The sequence below is a fragment of the Phyllopteryx taeniolatus genome, chromosome 18 (genome assembly GCF_024500385.1).
Source record: "Phyllopteryx taeniolatus isolate TA_2022b chromosome 18, UOR_Ptae_1.2, whole genome shotgun sequence".
Taxonomy (NCBI): Eukaryota; Metazoa; Chordata; class Actinopteri; order Syngnathiformes; family Syngnathidae; genus Phyllopteryx; species Phyllopteryx taeniolatus.
In genome coordinates, this window is record NC_084519.1 from 18,560,761 (window position 1) to 18,583,248 (window position 22,488).

The 22,488-nt window shown below is 45.9% G+C and overlaps 1 protein-coding gene across 16 annotated transcripts in view; it reads right to left on the reverse strand.

Moving 5' to 3' along the window:
• The window catches only part of LOC133468617 (steroid hormone receptor ERR2-like), a 105,346-nt gene that overhangs the window by 43,575 nt on the left and 39,283 nt on the right, over positions 1 to 22,488 (reverse strand). The window contains exons 9-10 of one of the 16 annotated variants that reach the window (XR_009785537.1): positions 15,114 to 15,316; positions 8,643 to 8,812 (exon numbers count right to left, since the gene is read on the reverse strand). The exons of 11 other annotated variants lie outside the window; for them this stretch is intronic. Coding sequence is in view for 2 of the 5 variants with exons in the window: in XM_061754726.1 (XP_061610710.1) it covers positions 15,117 to 15,316 (200 nt within the window). In the remaining 3 variants the exon portion in view is untranslated. Of the gene's footprint in view, positions 1 to 8,642; positions 8,813 to 11,681; positions 15,317 to 22,488 lie in introns of those variants that run through there. 4 more of the 16 variants (XM_061754739.1, XM_061754737.1, XM_061754726.1 and 1 more) reach the window with 4 other exon arrangements.

Genomic DNA, 22,488 nt, shown 5'->3' on the forward strand with positions numbered 1-22,488 from the left:
AAACAAACCCATTTCTGACAGCTGTTACAGACCAAACCAGTAAAATGAATCCTAATCCATTTCTGTTTGTGCATTTCCTTCACTGTCAAGTTGAAGAGTTTTGGGCTCATCGGACGGAAATTATTATTATTTTCTTTTTTTAGATTTGGGTCATCGGTTAATCTGAAAAATAATCGTTAGTTGCTTCAACTGGGATCTTCTGTGAGCAGTTATCGTGCCTTTGAGTCCATCTTCTTGACTGAGTAAAGATGGCGAGTTGACGCTGATGTTAGCTTCTGGTGCTAAAAAGTTGAACGGTTCCATTCCAATTGTGTTGATCAGCCGGCGCAGGCATCGAGCAACTTTTGTGAACAAGGGGAATAATAAAGTGGGGTCAGTTCACTGCCTTGATTTACCTGGTCTGTCTCGACTTACCCCAAACCTGGGGTAAATTGAGACACAAGCTCACTCTTGCTTAAACATTCCTATTTTAACTGCGCTTTGTCCAGAATACATTCGGTTCATTTCCTTTGTGAGCCTGAGTTGATGGCAAGCGTGTACGTTTAACTACTTCATCATCTTAGCTTGCCTGGGGGGGGAGCACATGGAAAGAAATGTCTCACTTTACCCCAGTCTCGGCTACTTGGTGAAAAAGGGCGCTTGGGAGATGGCGAATCCAAATCCCGCGGTGGCAATAATAGGCGGTGAAGTGGCACGTGAGGGTGAAGGACGTGCGGACGGGTCCGCCGATAAATGATTGCGACGTGGCGCGCCAGCAAAAACAAGGCCCCCGCTTTTCAATCCGCTTGTCTTTTCAGCGCGGCTGAATGATGAATTCTGCTACGAGGTGCCGCGTTGTGTTATTAATATACATCAGGGTGACTCGAGGAAGACTCATTTTTTATTCTAATGGCACGCAATCGCCTTCATGGTGGGAGGCCTCAGTAAAAGGAAGAACTTAAACAAGAGCAATCACTGGAAGTGCATTTTAATCACAACTGCACGGATTCGAAAAGTTTCTACCATTTGCATTAGCTCAAAGAGTTCAAATAAAAAGAGGAAATGAGGGAAATCCCAACACAGCGGGCGGCCGTCCGTCCACTTCCCGCAAATCCTCTCGCTTTAGAAGCGACACGGGACCAAAAAAAACACTTCTTAAAACCACATTTGAGCGCGTCGGCGCTACTTTAACCAACAGCCGCTCGCGCGACCCCCGAGACCATCAATCAGCTCGCGGGAGCAAGACGGAGTGAAAAGCAGCCGCGGAAGACAGACGATTCCGCTGGAAGCCGATAGATGGAATAATCAATAGTGACACCGTGGATAAATGGCACGGGGCATTTATCCAAGTCCGTAGTCCCAATGCCTGGAATGTATATTTCATACACTTTTACACTCAATGATTAGCTGCCCCGTAGTTGGTCAATTACGTGTTTATTGATCCTCCGAGCTTTTTTACGGTAGCTCCGATAAAGACATCGAGACGCAACTCGTCGATAAATCTTTGGACACCGCGGTGCGTGGTATTGGAACGGAGGCGGAGTAAAGCGGACGGCAATACGCGTTTTAAAGCATCGGCGTCAAAAGTCAAAAAGGTCAAAGAGAAGTCGAAATTGCCACACCGAGAAAAAGCGACATGCTTTCCTTTTTCCTGCAATCAGCAGAGAGCGCCCTGCCAATCGTGGGGCCTTGAGATACACATTGAATTCATTTCATGACTCAAAACAATCTTGAAAAAAAAAATATCATCTTTCCCCACTGAAATGAATGGAAACGCAAATAATCAGTGCAGAAATACACCAACATTATTTGTTTTCATAAGAAATATTGCACTTAGCAATATTGAGCTGTATTAAACACACAGTAATGATATATTTGCTCTCCACATAAGCTGCAAAAACAAAAATGAAAGCACAAAACGAGACTGGACCTAATGTGTTGTCATTCCGTGTTCTTTATTTATTGGCAAACCTCCTTAAGAGCACAATAGCGCCACCAAGTGAGGTTGTTCTTCCATTGCAGCGAAACCAATGTCACTTGACGGTGGCCGGATGTTGTGAAGTTTGCTGGCGCCATCTAGCGGCAGGGGTCTGAAGCACACCCATATCGAGACAAAAACATTTAAAAATTGGCCTCCTCATTTGTCGAGGCACCGCTGCAGAGTGTCGAGTCGCGCAACCTTCTGGGGCAAAATCGGGAAAACAGTAACATAACATAACTAAGTTAGTAAAAACGACAAGCCAAGCAGAAATGACACACGAAGGACCTAAAAAACAAAAAAAAATTGGGGTTCTAGGGCCCGGGAAACGATTCCAAGCTGACTCAAATGGCGTAAAGATAATACATTTCTCTCACAAAAGCAAAAAAAAAAAAAGTTTCCTGTTCTAATGATCGCCGTACAAAATGGATATAGCTGTGGCGCAACAGCACAGAAACACCTGCATCTACATCGCAATACGTTCCATTTCCTAGTCTATGGTCGTCCCAATTTCGACATTTTCTTTGGAGCAGAATCATAAGAAAACACCCAACAAATGTGCAATATTTTTCCGGATTACATTTGACCCGACAGACAGTGGACGCGGTCTGTTCGACGCTCTTCCCTCTTGCGGGAGGCTACGGTGCGTTGGGACTGAATAAGTCGCTAGTACCCATTAAGACTTTACACCTACACCTGATGCTTATTGCACCTTCTTCTTAGTCCATTTCGATTGGAATTTTTAGTAGTAGCATGTGTTGCACCATTGGACAGAGAAAAAAGTGTCGTTGTTTCAAGACTCAAACAACTTTATCCACAAAGGGCAATTCGGCAAAAAAAGAAAAGTACAACAATGACAAACATCGACAGTCGTCAGTGACAATCAGTGTACATGTACAGCAGACTAAAGTAGCGAACACACAAGCCATCATGAATTGGCCAACCGAACCAAATGCCACAGTTGAAGAATCAATAAATAATAATAAATCAAGACATCTGACTCTCAGGTTTTCAATGCCTGGCCAAAGTGTGATCGCTGCCGTCATCGGCGTTTAAAAGCCTCACGGCAGAAGGAATTAAAGAACGACCGTATCCGACAACGGCAATAAAACGATTCCGATTCTGATTCCGTTCGATTGGGTGCCCCCAGCAGAAGGTTTTCAACCCCACTGTAAGCTTTGACCCGCATTGAATTACTGCCGCCGCAGCTGCCGACCAGGCGCGGTCGTCGCTTTCCGCCCAATCGGCGCGGCCGTTTCTGGGCGGGACCGGCTGGCAAAGTTTGCAGGCGCTGACTCGCAAATCCTTTAGGGATTTTGGGCCCAAACCACCCCCACCTGCCGGCTTGCCGTCTAATTTCAAGTCTGGGCGCGAGCGTGTGGGTCAGTTGGTTCATTTGGACACAAGGGGCCCGCAAAAGTTGAACAACGGCCGCAAACTCGATTTGCTCTCGCAAACACGTGGAAGTTGCCACACAGTTCATTTTATGCGTTCTGAGATGAGTATTTGCAAATTTAGCAAGGATGATGTGATTGGCCGAACTGCGAAAGGCAAGTTTGAAACTTTGAATAGTGCGTCTGAAAGATAAGATGGTGGGGAGAACTTTTGCGCTCTATAAACATTTGGAAAATGCCAGAAACAAAAATGATTGTGACATAGTGACATATCGTCTACTCGACAACACAATCTGGAGCTTTGAAATGATTTAAGGGCTGACTTGAAGCTCTGCATTTCCTCGCTTCTGGCTTTCAAACTAGATGGCAGTCAAGCAGTTAATTACGCCGGATGTGCTACAACATGCTACGACACGTAAGGCGCGCAACTCCAAATTGGGACATGCCTGTAAACTCTAAAAACCCATAAAAAAACAATCGCTTCAAATCTGTGATATATATGTAAAGGTTGCGAACGATAAACTTGCAAAATTGTGAGCAAACACAAAATGGAACAGAACGGAATACACCCCATCCCAAGTTATCTAACAATCGAACCAATGTACTTGCACCTCCACTTTAGACTTATTCAGTCAGCTGGCTTCCATTAGAAGGTGATTTCGGTGTCCCCAATGCAAACTATTGATTAACGGCCATAAGTGGAACGTGCCAAAAGACAGAGACATTTATTCTCATTCTATGTTCCATTCCACCGGGACAGGAAGAGAGTCCAAAAGAGGAACAGCGGCAACAACTAATTCCTGGGAGGGGGAGTTAAAGGTGGCCGTCATGAGGGTCGGGGGTGAGATCGATGATCAATAGGCACCGATACGCTGACGCTCCCAGCTCAGCGTTCCACAGATGAAAATGTGTGGGCGGGGACGCCGAGCAAAGAGGATTGATGTCAGCGTGTGTCATTTTGGAGGGAGTCCGGAAAAACACTGCTGAATGTCACCGCCCGCACTACCCAACACCACCACAACGCCCGTGGGACACTACGCTTTTAGTCCACATTATTATGCATGGCGCATTCACTAAATCAACATTTTAGTTTTTTTGCATACGTTGTTTGTCATGATCACAGAGATGTTGACACGTTTTACAATTTGCTTCCCAGGTAACCCTACTTAAAGGGAAATTACTTTAGGCGGTGACGTACAAAGTGTGTGGTGGGGGGGGTCAACCAGGTGGGGGACATCCAAACAGGCTTGGGTGGGCATAGAAACGCAATCTTGGTGTCTTATGTACTAGAACCAGGAAGTAGAATACAGGCTAACAAATGGACAAACTAAAACATGCCCCCCCTCCCCCAAGCACAACCTTATTGAGAACATGTGGAGCGACCTTCAGTTTGTCAATGGAGTGGTTTTGCCTTGAATTAAAAAAAAAAAAAAAACACAAAAACAAATGGCACAATCGTGGTGCCTTACATACCAGAACCAAGCTGGACAAAATTTCAAACCTGCGTTCCGCAAACGAGGCGGCCGGTCTCGACCCGTCAGTCACCCACGCTTCTCAAGGCCGAGGCCCGGTGACAAGTGTTAAATCGGAGCACGCCATCACGGCTGCCGAGGCTAATGCTGTTAAGCGGAAAGCCGCTTTGCTGGCTAACGCATCTCAAGGATTGTAATTAGCCCCCCCACTTGAGTCCTGTTCATTATGCACACATGCCCCCTGCCCACATTTTTTATTTATATTTGTACTTAAGTAGAAGTACCAGAGAAAAAAAAAAGGCTGGTAAAAGTCGATGTACTGATTCAACTCCTTTACTTTTAAATTACAGACTGAAATAAGCAAAAACGTCAAAAGTCAAAACATCAGTTTTATACAATAACCATTTTGATAATTTGGCACAAGGAAAATCATATTTAGTTAGCTAGCAAGTGTTGACTCAGGTCTTTATGCTATCAAAACAATGCATTAATGAATCAATATTTGAAGCCACTTGATACCTGAAACGTCAACCTAAACACAGTAACACAGTATCTGTACTGTCACTTCCCACCCCTGTATATACAGGTACTTGATGGATTTTGTATTTTTGTGCTTCCACGCCACGTGGTGGAACGAAACTGAGATATATATCCCGTTTTCACCCCCCGCGCGCCACTCTCCCTCGCCGTGAGAAATTGGGTTAACGCTCGCTAAGTGTCCCATCGTTAGTGCTGTTAATTGACTACTGCGTGCGATAATTAACAGGGAGCAGACTGCCTAGCTCGCTAATCCTATTTAGGTCATTTGCATTTAAAATGGTTTCGCTCGCTCGCTTTCTGCCCGCTGGAAAAAAAAATGGCGTTTTGATGGACGACTCGGACGCAACGTTGTCGCTATCGTGTAACCTTTAAGGATTCAAAGCCTTTCTTGTCGCACTTGCTACTGAGTTCTATGTATACATACATACATACATATACATATACATGCAACCCCCGCGTATATGTTCATATAATCGGCTCTATAAAGGTAAAGACACACAAATACGCTCCTTTTTACAACAGTAAAGACAAAAGTGCATAACGGTAAAAACATAAACAGCTTGATAAAAATGGTGCAAGTTGCACTATTTACGTGTGTTGCCCTTCAGAGTCTGCGGCTAAAGTGCATAAAGGATCCGAACCACTCATGAAACCCGTTAGCCTTGTCTTTATAAAACCATAATAACAGTAAAGACAAGTAATCGTTTGACAAATTCATTCATATCTAAGAAATCACAACATTTATTTTGCCGTCTTGTATGTGCGAATGCAAAATGGCGGCCACATCCTGGCACTTCCGTTCACAGATCCAAATAGGAAGAATTGTTTTTTTAGTATCGCAGACTTTTACCTATACTGCAGGTGAACCTGAACAAATAAAGAAACAAACAGGTGTTCATAGTACACGCCGCAAAAATCTGCGCGCGCTAGGTGAACTGATATTTGGCGGTGGCGTATATGAGCGGCTGAATGAGCCTCGCCTTGACTTGCTGCCACATAAGCCAGGAGGTGAGCGTGATTAAAAAAAGATTGTGGAAGTCGGCGCTCCGGTCCCACTGGATCAGGAATATCAGTGACCCATCCCGCCTTAGTTTTTCTGAGGGCGGTCGTCGGAGAAAACGGCTTGGAGGCGCCCGCTCGAGATGAATATTTCTTTCGCCGAGGTGCCTGCTGTCCTATTGGCAGCGAGGCGGCGCCTACCGGATCGCTCCGCGTCCGCCGATCCGCACGGAATTATCATTATTATTATTAACGCAGCACATTAGGTCGGCGGAAGAAATGAAAAATGGCCGAAGACCGCTGCCCCGGGAAAAGTGAAGAAGTACACACGAGCCAGCTGCTATCTAGTATGGACACACACACAGACACACACCGTCGTCAGGTGTCACAGGGGCGGTCCGGGCTCGTCCTTGCCCGAGCGGTCACCTTGGTGGGCAGATTAAAAGTGGAGCGGCTCACCGTGCGGTCCGGGCGTGCCCAGATGGCAACCGCACACGCGGCCAAACGCACCGACACACACATGCCGCCGCATCCTGGGAGGGCAGATGTGGGCAGCCACTCCTCGGGGCGCCGCGCCTATTTTTTCTTTTTATTTTGAGAGCGCCGCCCAAAGCCCTCCGAGGACTAACGAACCCTCACCTTCCTTCTCCGCCGCTTGACTGTGCCCACGTGTGCCCGCGAATCATCCATCACTCACTCAATCAGCACATTGAATTTCATTTAGCGCCGTGTTACACAGGCCATGTGATTGATTCACTGCTACCTTTTCACTCAAGCTTGAATGACACACAATGCTGCCCTACTCACACACACACACACACACACACACAACACTGCCGCAGCGGGTCTCGGTGGTTTGCCGGTGGGGAGACGTTGGGAGCCAAAGAAGAAGAACCCCTTTGAGATTCCCTCAAGGTCGCCGTGTCCAGCTGGCGATGCCAACATCTGTTCAGGAAAAGGCCTGAAGACTGGCATCGGAGAGGGAGGCCCGACGACACTCTGACCTTGTCACGGAAAGCCGTCTTTGGGAACATTTCCACAGTTACTGTCAAGTCCGCTTTTGGGTAGCAGATATTTACTGAGATGACTGACGAAGATGTCAACAAACTGCCGGTGAAATGCAAAATCTTCATGTTGATCTAAACTTTCGTTTCAGTTTGCCAGCTAAATTCAAATATTTGTTCCATGAAAAACCATTCATTTATTCTCAACTGTCTGTTGTCTTCGCTCTCTTGGCCGCCTTGCTTGTGTGCGCCTCGTTGTCGGCTGCGAGTGCATGCACGTCACGCACGCGAAGGTGGAAAAAAATTCTGACTTGACAGCCCCTTTAGAGCGCCTCATAGCTGCGGTGTGGAAAAGCCCCGGTGGGATATATTCCAGCCACAGCAGGCTTTAAGAAGATATTTTTGTTCAGGCATAAGAAACATGAGGAAGCGTCCATTTTTCCAGGTCGTAGCAGAGGTATTTGATTGGCAGTCGAGCGGGCGTGGTTTCAGCACACTCGGCGGACACGCCCACACCCTTCGAGGGCGGAGACGACGGCCATTTTGAAGCCTCATTTGACATACTTTTTCTTGTAATCATTCAGATTTGGCAGATTTTGTTGATTGTTCGGATCGCTCCGAATGAAGCAAATGATGCTTTCTACCATTGTGACGTGAAAGTGGTACAATTAAGCGGTGGATTAAGCTGCGTGACTAAATTTGCCTGTACAGTTGAAAATGTGTTATTGAGAGACCATTTTTTTCCAAGGTGAAAATGAACAAATACAAACGAGATGGTGCTTTATATATCACATCACCCCAATATTAACATTCCAGATTGTTCGCGCTGTTTTTGTCCGTTTAAATTAAATTGATTGCCGCCTTTCACGCACGTCACCTCGCCGCACGTCACGGCAAATTCCTCAAAGCGACCGTAATTCCCCGTATCTTTAATTGTTGTTTAGTTTTGTCTGCCGAAGGACATTTAGTCACGGCGATGTCGCTGAGTGACCGCTACCGACGCGTTCCTTCTTTGAATTCTTCACGGGGGTGCTTCTCTGCCAGAAAGCGCATCGATTTTTCGATCAAATACGAAAACAGGCATTGTGGGGAGGCTGCAGAGGTCACTGGGAATTGGAGCGAGAGTGTGTGTGTGTGTGTGTGTGTGTTTACCTCCTCCCTCCCCACATCACCATTGTCACTCCCCGAAGGCCTCTCTGTTAAATTGGCTGACAGATAATAAGATCATACAGGAGAGTACAGACACGCGCACGCGCACACGCACGCACACACAGACCTTTGTCTTGCTCCACGACCGCATCATCAACACCGCTGTCAAGCATCGACACAAATGAGAGATGCTTCACTCTGCCAAATTCCGACGGAACTTTGGTTTTTTCGAGGGCTGCTGAATTTAGCGAGTGTCCACTTTTCAAATCTCGCTCCCAGTTGAAGTTTACTCTAAGACTGAAACATAAAACAAAAGAGAATTGTATATTTAAACATCAAAATACCATCAAAATGTTCTAACCAAAGTTAATGAATGCAACAATGTGACACGCCATAGACAGGCTAAAGGAAGTTTCCATGCGGACATTACAATATTGAGAAAGCTACTTTCAAAACAGAATATTTTATAATAAAAAAAAAAAATCCATCCATTTTCAATACCGCTTCTCCTCACGCGGGTTGCGAGCATGCTGGCACGGGGAGAACATGCTAACTCCACAAAGGCGAGGCTGGATTTGAACCCCCGACCTCACAACTATGAGGGGGATGTGCTAACCAGTTGGTCACCGTGTCGCCTATATAATATTATACATGATCGATTTCATGTCCATTTTCTGACATGGACGTTTAAATTCGTCGACTGCAATCCGACCGTTGACTGCCACCGACGAACATGTTTTTCAACGGGTAGACTTGTCTGTGAAATTCAGGTGCAACAACCAACAGATCGCTGTAGATGGAGCCAGTGCATCGCTTTCAATTTGAGATCAGCTCAACTTTTGTGTAGAAGACCAAGATTAGGCGGTGGATCTCGGGCCCATTGTGAGGGAGAGAAATGCTGACACGGTGGAAGTTGGACAAGTTGAAGCACCCGGCGCTTGAACAAAGTACAGTATGCATGTTGCAGTAGCTGGTAGAAGTGTGTGTTGCAATCGTGAGAAAAGATGATGCATTGTATGGTGTGAATGTCGAACGGCACGTAAAAAAGTTACTGACGCTCAACTTGAGCCACGCGGTGAGTTAGTCACTCACAGCGACTTTCTCAGTTGTACATGTGTCAAAAGAAATTCTTATTTTGCCACCAAAAGTCCTGTCTGTCTTGTTTTCTAGTGTGAGGTGTCATAAAAGCAAAATATATTATCATGAAAGTCACTGTTCTGCTCGACATTTTTCTGTCCCAGAACTTCGAATATTCTTTGTGTCTCGAAAGATCCGGCAACATGGGGAACTCTGCTTTAAAAACGCTGGCAGTCAACGAGTTAAGCGCTGTCCACATTTGGTAGCAGCCACGTAAGTTGCATTGTAAATTTCACCTCAACTGCATTCGATGGCATGTTGCTCACGAGGTCAAATAATGATGAGGAATGAGCGTATCCATCATGGCGCGAGAAGAATTTTGGGCCTTATTTTGCTCCTTGTGGCCTGCAGTAAAAGCTCTTCATCATTTGCATTTCTCACACATAGGAAGCCATAAGTCAGCCTGCAGGACATTAGAAAGCTCAAAGAAACCCTGGAGATTCCCGCGTGACATTGTTTTTTTAAAATGTTTTATTTATTTCTTATTTTGTACCCCGCCCCTCCGAGCGTCTCGCAACCTCACTCGATCGAGTTGTTTTGGCCCCGACGGCCGCCCGGGCTGATTTTGAATAAGTGCTCGGGGCGAAGAGGGGTCAGCCGCAATTTCGGCGGCGGCTAAACCGGCCGATTCTAATGCCAGATCCGAGGTGACTTTGACTTTTGATTAACGACACTTCTCCAAAGGACGGCGCAGAAAAACTTTGGGCGCCGCCAAAATGGCTGGCAGTCAAAAGGAGGCAGGCCGAGCGCCGCGGAAGAATAATAAGCGAAGGTGCCGTTACCGCGTGGAAAAAAACAGCCGGCAAGTGTTTGTTATTAAAATATTTGTTCTCCTCAGGGCCGCAAAGTCCCTCGATGCGTCGCCCCCACTAACGCGCATTTCCATGCGAATTACATCAAGCACGCAGAGAATGACGCTCACTCGCTCGTTTGCTTAGCCTGTGAAAAGCGAGAACCCCAGGGAGAGCTCGCATCCCGTCAGCCCTTTGGGGCAGGAGACCCGAGGAGGACAGGAAGCAAGGAAGCAATGAAGGAAGGAAGGAAGGAAGCTGTGTATCACAGTAAGGAGATGAAAAGAAAGTGAAGACATGCTGCAAAAATTCAGGCGTGAAAACATAACAAGGAGACAATCTGCCGATGACATATTCCTGAAAAGAAAGTCGTGCCTCTAATAAACACACAAGAAAAATAAACGCCCCCCTCAACTGAAGGCATCAGGGGGGAAAAAAACAAAAAAATGAGGCGTCTGTGATTCATGCAGTTGATGGATGCGGACATGAAAGCTCATTTGGGCTCTGTTGCTAACACCAAAAGACACCAACAAAACGGACAACATCCGGCCACCATCAAGTCGTATTGCTTTCCTTGCAGTGCATGGAAAATATCAGTTGGTGGCCCTAATGTGCTATTAAGATGATTTGCCAACAGCCGCTAATCACCACAGAAGAAGAAGCGACAAAACATTAAGTACAATCGTGTTTTGTGCTCACATTTTCCATGTTTGCAGTTTAGGTGGAGCGCAAATATTTTTAACTTTGTGTTCGGACGATCACCAGCAAATCTTTTTACAATCAATTATCATATCGACTATCCCTATGAGCCAAAAACAATGTATTATTTTTTTTAACTACTAACATGCATTTTATTCTCATTTATGAGGGATTGACTTCTATCCTTAAACTGCATGTAGTATAAATTCGGTGTACACAATTTGAGACAACAAAATTAGCCAACGCTAAACAGTTGGCAATCGCAATTAGCATTAGCGCACTAGCGATGACCATTTTAGGTCAAAAAACGCTAACTACCATTCAGCTCACTCATACGTCATATTATATGTACATTACGCATCTAACAGTGTCTTAAAATCACTTACAGACGCTCCCCTGTCGTTATTGGCAATACTTTCAGTGGTCCAACATTGCGTCCGTCTGTAACAAATGTCCGTGCGGTAAACATGGACAGTGGCCAAACATGGTTCCGGTATTTTTTCTTTTTTTTCTTTTTTTCTTTTTTTTTTGGGGGGGGGGGGGGGGATCCAGCGGAGCGTCGAGGGAGAAATTTTGCGTCCACCTATTCTTTAAGTCAACTCAACCCAGTTAGTCTTTTTTTCCCCAGCCCGACTGTGTGTAGAATTATATTGAGTACAATTTTTCTTATGAAAATACAAACAAATACAAAAGAATTTGAGTGTTTCGGGGGCGGGTGTGATGGATTACTGGCGTTTGCATTCGTTTCAACAGGAAAATGGAAACTGAAATCATATCTCAAGGCACCACTTAAGTGTAATTATTTTATTTCATGGATGCTATTGTTCACACACAGACATTAAAGCTCATTTGGACCCTGTTGCTAACCAAAACAGCAAGACCCATGCTCAAAGAGTTGTTTCCATTTGCCCAATCAGGAATGAAAAAGTTGTAAACACCCCGTTTATCGCGTTCCAGACCCCCAGCGATAAAAAGCCAAGAGAAATCCTCTCCAAATTGACCTGTTCAGTGGATATAAAAAGTCTACACACCCCTGCTCAAAGGCCAGGTTTTGTGACAAAAAAAGGGGGCCAAGATAAATAATCTCAAAACCTTTTCACCCGTGGTCTCAACTCACCAAAAAAGTTTTAAAGCTTTGCAGAGGGAAGTAAAAATAAGTGTACAAGTGTGCAAACCCTCTTATAACTTGGATTTGGCTGCGTTCAGAGTTATCCAATCCCTTTCAAACTCATCTTGCCGCTACCATTTAAAGTTACATTTCTTATGCTGACCAAAATAAATGACATTCAATTCAATTCAAAAAGTGCCTGTGGTAGCATTTGGACGAGGGTGTGTAGACTTTTCATATTGACTATAAAGACAAATTTAGAGTGTATTTTCTTGTTTTTTCACCTATTGCTGGTGGGTGTGGAAAATAGCCATATTATTTCAGTTCTTTACTTTTACTTCCCCTTTCGAAATTTTTCTTAAAATCAAGTCCGATTTTAGGTCACATTATTTTTAGGTCACAAAAACCTGACATTTGAACGGGGTGTGTCAACTTTTTATATGGACTGTATACTTCAAAAAAATAAAAACCTTTAAAAATCTGCAATATAGTGAGTGGGGGGCGAATGATGAACCGCGTGGGAGTTCAAAAGCTTGAGGTGTCCCAAGACTTTTGCGCACTAACCCTAACCCAAGCAACAAGAAGAATTGACAAGCGCGTTCATGTTGCCAGTCAGGTGAATACCACAAGATCAAGTTTCAGGCTTCTTCTCCGTGTTTTGTTTTTTTCCCTCCCATATTATGAGCTGTCAGTCATCTGCTGCCATTCATCACGCCTCTCTCGCCGCCTCGTTGATCACGTCCGCTGGAATAGAGTTTCTCCCGCTGTCAATTTAGGAAATGGAGTGCCAAGCCGGACCCCGGGGACACACCGCGCTAATCTCGTCCTCGCCGCGTTCCAGCCAAAGCCACGCAAGTTTGCCGCTCGAGCTTGTCGCGGCCGTCTCACTTCAATCGTATGGAGCGTGTCGCGCTTTTTCCGATAATAACTGTCGCAAATTAGCATTAACAACACTTTTACGCCGCCGTAGCCGCTTTAGAGCGCCTCGTTGTGGGGCGCGAGTGCACGCATGTCAGGCAGAGAAAGCCGGAAGAGCGAGGAGGAGGGAATTTCAGTCAGATGAGACAGCCAACATGTGAACCAGGGCTTCTGGCTAGCGCGGCAGCTTTAGAGCGCCTCGTTGTCCGCTGCGAAGGCGGAAGAGCATCACATCTGCACAAAGCAAACCAATGAGAGTCCTTTCCATTGGCGTGTAATCACATTTCCTTTTTTCGCCACGTGACGTGGCGTGGAAACGGCGGCCGCCATATTTGCGTCCCGACTTACTTTAAATGTGCAGCTCACACACAAAACGAGACGAGGCCCACAGACACTTCACAAAAGATAATGTCGTCACCTGGACCGAGGATCCGCATTCAGGACAGCAAATAAGATGATGTACTGTAAATGTCGGCCACGGTCAGATTGATTTAATAATAATAACGACAACATTGTGAGGAATAACATCCTGTTTTGAGACTGAAAAAGACTACAAATATGGATTCTTTTGTGACACAATGCTCGTATAATTTGTGTGCGCGTGTGCAATTGATCATGTTCAAACGATAAAATCAAATTGGAAGCACCAGATGTGACGAAAGATGAACTGCTGCTTGTTGTTGAATACTGTCCTCTAGTGGCCCCTCAGCTTTCCAATGAAATTCAGCACAAGGTTCACTTTCATCACCTCAAGGATGTCAAATCAAACTCATCATGAGATCACCGGGAACACTTTCGAGAGTGAACTCCATGTTGCAGTATTCCCAAAAAGTGGGGCAGTGGAGAATATCTCTTAAATGGGAATTTGAGTGTGAAGATGCGGAATTTGGAAAAGTGAGTCCCAAAATGTACGACATCAGCTGAACATTTTGAAGTTGGAATGGTTTGAATCTGAGAATTTTGTCTTTTAAATGGGGGGAATTTGGGGAATTTCACGAGGAAAAATGGAATTCGGGAACTGAAAGTCCCTGCCTGAGATGTTCTGAATGAACTGAACAATTTGGAATGGGAACTTTCTAAATGTCTCCTCCACCAAATTCGACTTTTTCTGCATTGAACATTTGTAATTGGGAGAAATCTGGGAATTTTGGGAACGTGGAAAATGGCAGCCCGGATGTCCTGAATTTAGTGAATATGTTGAAGTTGAGAAATGTGGAGAGATCAAGATCTTCGGCAGCCACACAAACACGGACAAATGTTCACGTGTAGTTTTAAAGGCGCAGGAGTCGCTCGAAGTCAGCAAGCGGGCGAAGGCGAGTCGTCTGCTCGAAGGGACAGCCGTCGTCCCTCGCCGGTCCAATTCCACTCGTCCTAAAGTCGCCTCATCATCTAATTCCATCCCGCACTCGCTTTGTCTCTCTCTCGTCAGCTCTCACTTTGCCCGATAAATCACGGGAGTTTTCTGGGACCCCCGTCCGCCGTTTCTACGGCGACAGCCTCCGCCAGGGCCTCCTCATTGGACACGGCAGCGGCGGCGATTTGCATGCCAGACTATTTCTCTTCATCATCTCGGCCTCTCCTCGACGCCGCAAGAATGGAGAATAAGTCAGCGGCTGACGGCGGACGGCGTGCGCGTCCTTGTCCTACAAGGTTAGCAGTCCATTTCATCTGTGCGCCAGGAGAGGCTACGGGGGGGATTGAATTAAAATAAATGATGGCTGGACATTTATTGCACGGGGGGGCGGGGGGGGGGGGGGGGGGGGGGGTCGAGGAGGGATTGGAGAGGAGTTGCCGGGCGAAACTTGAGTCTCGTCGCAAAATAAGGATTCAAAAAAAACACGGGCCGAGAGAACTGAGAGAAACTCTGTGCAGGATCGTTTGAATTTGAATGCGTAGTTTCGCATGGCGGACAAAAGCTACATCATTCGGAGAAAGTGAAATAAACCTCTCAAAGCTTCAGAAGAGGACCGTCTTCTTCGTGTATATCCATATGGCTGCAGTAGAGCGCCCCCAGGTGGCCGAGGTGCACGCACCAGAAGGGGCAGCACCTCTTCGAAGATGATCCCAGAAGATTGTCCTCGGGTCTGAGGTGCGTTACGAGTGGATTCGTCCCGATTTTAGGCTCCAAAGGCGGTCGGGGCCGACAACCTGAAATAATGAGCGCGTTTAATATTTACGAGCAAAACTCTTCACGTGTGCGGGGAACGCCGACTTCTCCCGACAATTGTGACGTGGGACGCGATGTAGCCAATCAAGAAGCACCAGAGCGCGACGAACACGGAAGCGATCGCAAGCGAAAACAAAAATGTCTTCCCCGAAAAGTGGCTTTCCTCAGACGGCAAGAAGTACTTTCCAAAGGAAGTCGCCGTTTTTCAAGGCGCTCGGCTCCGGCAACCTTCGGGAACGCTCGGGAAACATCGGCGCGTACCCGGAAGTCTTTCTTTCTTCTTCTTCTTCGGTTTTGTGAGATCGCGTGTGATCACATGAGACTTCAAGATCGACGGTACAAGAGAATCTGTGTGCGGTCTGCTGTGTCGAGATTGTCGGAGCACACCGCACACATGACCACCAAAACCAGTTTTTTTATCTTTACGTTTGGACTCTGAATCAAATGAAAGACCTTTTACGAGTAGACAAATCTTTGTGCGTGTACCAGGCCTTAGGCACTTCAATTCATCTTTTTGCTGCTTGACAAAGAAACATCCATTTTTCCAGATTAGTATTTGATTGACAGTTGAGGGGGCGCGGTTTCAGCGCATTCAGCGGACACGCCCACAGCATTTGAGAGCGGAGACGACGGATTGATTTTGAAGCCTCAATTTATAGACTCGGCAATTGTTTTGAATCATTCCAATTGGGCAGGGTTGTTAGCAACACCGGTTTGTTTCTCTGCGGTTTGTCAAATGTACACGACAAGACGGCATATTTATTTGCACGTCACGCTTTCAAGCAGTCCGATTCCCGCAAGAGGAGCGAGGATGTCCCAGGCGCCCCAACGCGCATTTCCCCCCAAATGGCTTCCCGTTTCCACAAATATGTTTTAGGACCCCGAGGACGCCCCCGCTAAGTGACTCCTCATTCCCGCCGGCCGCAAAGCTATCAAACATGTCGGCGCGCTCTCCGCGCGGGGGCCTCGGGGCTCCCTCGAATGCTGACTCTCCTGGACCCGCTCCAGCACGCTCCATTGTAATACGGTTATTTTTACCAACAGCTGACGCAAATAAATATTTATAGTTGTTGGCGGGTCAGCGGGGCGCGATGAAACCCGTAGAGGGGCGGACAGCAATAGCGCGGAATAAAGCGCGCAAGCGGACGTGAGCGAGAACACAGGTTCGATGAAGCGGGGCGGGGATAAACTTGCTGGCTTGGCGAATGTTGGGAAATCAAACGAGGGCAAAGCGATGCAGAAGTGCGAGTACAGGACGCGCTTACTTTGCAATTGTCCAAAAGAGCACGACACCGCCACGCCACTAATTGCCGATCACATTTGGTGCCCCCACTACATCTCGGGATTTTAGCTATACTAATTTTGTTAGCCCATCTATGACATTTCACATTATATGTTAGCATTCAGATAGGCCACATTCTTTAAAGTGAGATTATATGTCTTCTTAAATAGACAGTGTTGACTTGTGATACAAATTGAATATAACGTGAATCGCGAAAATCCTTGAATAATTGACGCTCATGAAAAGAAATGGAGTATTGTTATATTTGTGTTCAAGTATCTGTTGCTTAAAGTGTTCTACAACCGCCTTACTCAGTAGATGTTATTCGTTAGCCTGTGTATTGCGTTTCCCGTTGTGTGTTAGCATTAGGCTAGCTGACCTAAAGGCAAAGTTATGTCCTTGTTTTAAATATAAAACAAGTCATTCTCTTTGTTTTATGTTCAGTTCGACAGTCATCTTATTTTTACCGCCATTGTTACTATCACAAGCTCGCGTATCGCACGCTCATCAACGTAAGCCGCAGTTAGCGCTAACCACGTCGACCTTCCCAGCGGCCGCCGGTCAGTCGAGGCCGCGCAAATAAACAACGGGGGCAAACGGCCGTCGTCAGCGGGGCGGCGAGCGTCCGCGCGCGACCTCTGGAGTGACAGCGAGGCTTCACGGGAGGGCAAGGGGGCTTCGCCTTGACCACACCCCGCTCCCGAAAAAGCCGGGCCGGCCTCGCCGCTGACGGCTGAGTTATTACCCAGCGGGCATCGCGGGGAGCGGGGCCGCGCGGCAGAGGTCGGCCACATCCGACAGAATATTTGGATGTTTTATCGTTTTTTTTGCCGGGCGCCGGCCGTGGTGGGGGAGGGGCTGGCGTCCTGGGGCTGAGAAGAAAAGCACTCGTGTGAGAAACGAAGACGACGACGAGCGAGCGGACGCGAGCGGGAAGAACTGCAATATGTTTTGATGCAGCAGGCGCCTCAGCGCATGGACTGCACGCCACACACTACACTGTGCACCTTACTGGGCGCACACACGAGACACACTATGAGGCTCATGTACTGGATATGCTCAATCCAAGGAAATCAGATTTTTGTTATCCGTAGCCACTATCCAGATAAAACTTTCCCTTGAGAGATACAATGTATAAAAAATAATGATTATAATGTTTAATTTATTCGAATGGTTGATGTTATTATTATTTATGTTTATGTTGCTTTTAGTATTATTATTTGCTTTATTTTGTTAAAGTGGCCAAAACACTGCAAGTCTGACTGTCATGTAAATATAAAAAAAGAGATTTGTTTACCCAAGAAATGTGCACACAATATGCATTCTCACACTTTCCTATTAAAAAAATAAGGAATCATAATGAATTAATTAAATAGCATGATTATTTCAAAATAATTCTACACTGTGAAGTATAAGTTGACTTCACTAAAAAACCCAAAGTTAAAGTAAATAAATGTGAGTTGAAAAGCGTATCTACTGTGATTATGCAGTCCTCAAATGAACTTGAAGCTGTCGTACGTGACCTTTGGCAACCGCCACAACCAACGTGAGCAAATGTGACGCACGTTACGCCCCACAACAGGGCAAGGCCTTCAGGACAAGCATCATTTGCGGCGCGCCACCAACGAATGGGGCATTCGCTAAAGATACAAAATAAGATCCCGGCAAATACAGCACGATGCTCGAGGAGCCGAACGGCGTCATCGGCATTGTGTCGTCTCGGGTGAAAATGGATTATGGCTTTGAATTAGATGACACTAATATATGATAAGCTTCCAGTACTCAAATCCATTCTCTAACAATTGAAATTAAATATCTAATTACATGATATCATTGAATAAGATATATCATGAAATGAAACAATATCAAACCGAGATATGTACTCAATTATATTACTGTACTAATATTAAGATTATGTTAACATGTATATAACAAATGTAAAAACTAGCATATAGTCATAAATCCAATAAGTCATAAGTTTGCTTTAGGCCAAAAGAATTGTCTTGATGTGTCGTCATGGTTACAATAACAACAGAAGGAACAAGGGGGAACATATTGCCAACACATTACAAATATTCAAAAACACAGAATGTTTGCATAATTTGGAATAGTCTGGGTGAATGACGTCATATACCAACAGAATTCAGCATTTTGTCATCTTTCATCTTTGGCGGGAAATGCTGACCTCTGCTGGTGGAAAGAAATGGAAGTTTTAAGTCAAATTGGTAAAGTCGTATTTTTCAACATTTCGTGTGTGTAAAAGTGCTGACTTGTTGAAAAGATACAGTTAGGCGGCTTTTTCTTTTTTAGAACCCTCATCTATATATGTGGCACTTTGGAGGTTATGAATATTCATATCCATGACCTTACGTATACATATTCATACACGCTGACAACAGATCACGCAGGTCATTCATTGGCTGCAGGCCAGACAGCCACACGCACTCCATGTTGCCTTACACTACACGCACACACACGATGCCCAAAGCAGCCGCACACACGCAGAAAGGTCAACGCTGATCCATCCAGGACGCAGACTTTGTACTGGTCTTCGAGCCCCTCCCATCCAACGCAGCCAAAATGGCGCTCAGCCACCGATGCGTGTGTGTGCGTGTCCACGTCTTATTATGCAGCCCCATCTGTGTGGGGTCAAAGGTGACGGCCGGGGCCTGGCAGGGCCGAGCGGGTGAGCGGATGAGAGCGGTCGGGGCTCGCTTTAATTTAGCAACGCGTGACGGGACTTCGACTTTTCACAAAATCCAGCAGAATGGAGAAGTTCAATCAGGAACTGAAAGATCTTTTCTTTCCAGATATTAAAAAAAAAAAAAAAAAAAAGGATTCCTTGTGCTTTTTTTTGTGGGTTTAAAAGCGGAAAACCACACGTGAGCGACACTGTGCGTTCATGCGTGTGTTCCTAGTCGTGTACTGTTGTGAGCCGTGTACGAGCGTCCATTGTCTGTCTGTTGTCCAAAAGTGTGTGTGTGCGTGCGTGCGTGCGTGCGTGCGTGCGCGCGTGTTAAACATAAAATCCCTAATCTGGCATAGATTTGCTTCCTGTCTAGACTCAGCATGAGGACGCCAGCTCTAATCTGGCCAACTCTCCTCTCGTGCGTGCGTGTGTGTAACGTATGTGCGATCACACACTTTCATCTCGTGCGCGAGATGAAAACCATCCGTGCTGGCGTCCAATCCGGACGGCAGACACGCCCACGCTCCAGCGTCTGTTCCTAATTGGTCCAGTTCCCAAAGTTTTGTTGTTGTTGTTTTAATTTGGAATGGTAATTGCCGTGCCAAGCGAAGCGTTTCCGTCTGTCCAGCTTCCCAAAGACGATTTCCTCATTGCGCTCGTAGCGTTTTCGGGAACACGATAGGCGTGTGCGTGCGATTAAAAGAGGAGTTGAAAAGTGGAACATTGAATGACAAAAACTTTGATTTCCCCATTTATACTAAGTGTACAAAAAGACAAATAATCATGATTCTTTTTTTTTTTTTTTTTTTAGACACTTTCATTTTCACTTTTACTCTCACTTGTTTTCTGGTGAAAACTAAAACATTTTGAAGCAAACTGTAAACTTAATTGAGCACCCCAAAAAATTGCACGCGTAAACTGTATAGATAGATAGATAGATACTAGATCCTACTACTGCTCGATACTAGACGGGTACAGATAGATAAATACTTTTGAGAATTGCGTCGGCTGTGTACATGCGCGTGCCTTTAAGAGGCGGGGCCTGGAGCGTCCAGCGTGAGCGTTCCCTCTCCCCCGCCAGTAAAACAAAGTAGCATCCGAGCTTTGGCAACGAGACGAACTCCGACGGAAAGACATTAGAAATTCCCGCAAACATGGCCGCCAGCCCACGACACTCGCCGCGTGAGCGCTACGTGCCGCTCGGTTCGTCTGCGCGCAGCTCGACTTCGGATGCGTCCTCCACTTGCCACAAAAAAAGAACTCGACGCAGCGGAACGTCTCGCACGATCACGGCGCAGCTACGCATTCCGTCTCGGCCGGCGAAGGAAGGAAAGTCGGAGAAGGCGTTCGCTTAACCTTCCGCGACGCGGAGCAGGTGGTGCTCCGCCATTTTGTAGTGCTGCTCCAACGTGACGTTGACATTGCGCTCTTTCCGGTGTGTGCACATTGGCCACCGGGAGGCAGTGTAATACAAATGTACATAATAGACGAAGAAGAGTTTCACGACTAAGGGACACGGTAAGCTGCATTAATATGTTTTTTTCGCAGCGGATAAAGAATATACGAGTGTGAGTAATAGCAATGCTCTCTTGTCTGTCTACATGTGTTCCTGCACTGCTGCAATGTCAGCTGGTGGCGCTTCCATAATAAATTTGCAACGCATAAACAAGAACATCGCAACACTCATTTCAAGCGGAGGTTATTTTGCAAAATCAATGCAGCAAAGCACTCCGTGTCCATCTGTTGTTGTTTGGTTTTGTATCGTTTCCAAAGCAACCCTTTTGAGCAAATTCTCCGAACCCAACCGTGCAGTTCAAGCGCGATGATAAATACACGGTAGCTAGGCTTCAATGAACAAGATTTCTGTCAATCTCGCCATTTTGAGGGGGGATGTTTTTTTTGTTTGTTCCAATACTGTCAAGCAAAACGGGAATTGAAGAGATTTTGTCCGTTTGAGGTGGCCATGAGGCGCTCCAAACTGGTCCAGCTGCTCCTCTGCTGCCCTCTCGTGGACAAAGGAAAACGCGCATCAAACAAGAAAGCGATGTCGGTGTCCACAGAAGCTTGAGGAACTACAAGGATGCATACAAGTAGGATTGCTTTTTTTAACTGAATGTCATCAAAAATCCAAAATACAGTGAACCCCCATTTATCACGTAGGTGTGACTGTGAGTGCCAATGGTTGTTTGTTTGTATGTGCCCTGCGATTGGCTGGCGACCGGTGCAGGGTTCAGGGCACGCCCGCGACCCGCGTGAGGGGAAGCGGCTCGGAAAATGGATGGATGGATGGGTGGATATATTTCCAGACCCACCTGAAAATCCTTGATACAGAACATACAAAAAACTGTTTTGAAATGTTTGGATACCATTACACACTCTTAAACACATTTAAACTCATCAAAACTGTCGTATATATTGAGATACATTTGAATTCAAAAGTCATATTTTGTTTATTTGTGATAAATATGATTTTTTTTTTAATACAAACCCCAATTCCATTGAAGTTGGGACATTTTGCAAAACGTAAATAAAAAGAAAATACAATAATTTACAATTCCTTTTCGACCAATATTCATTTGAATGCACTACAAAGAAGATGAACGTTAGTTTTTTTTGCACATATTTTCTCATTTTGAATTTGATGCCTGCAAATGAGACCGGGAAAGTTGAGGAATGCTCAACAAACAAACAAACAAACAAACACTGTTTGGAACATTCCACAGGTGAACAGGTTCACTGGAAACAGGTGAGTGTCATGATCGGGTATTCAAAAAATAATAATAATAATTAAAAAAATGCAAAAAAGAGCAACCCCGGAAGGCTCAGTTGTTCGCAAGCAAGGACGGGCGAGCGAGGTTCGCCACTTTGTCGACAAGCGCTTGAGCCAATCGGCCAACGGTTGAACGACGACGTTTGCAATTGCAATTGCAAGGAATTTGGACATTTCGTCATCTGCGCTCCACAAGCTCATCAAAACATTCCCAGACTCGGGAGAAAACGCGGCCGAAAAGCAACACTGAATGCCCGTGACCTTCGACCCCTCAGGCGCCACTGCATTCCTTGGCGGCCTCACGGTGCCCCAAGGAATTGCCCGCACCCGCGCGGGCTCACCGGCACTTGAAACCTTCGGAACCTCAGCGCAAACGTTCGTGTCACTTGTGCTTCAGCTGCTCGAAAAAGTT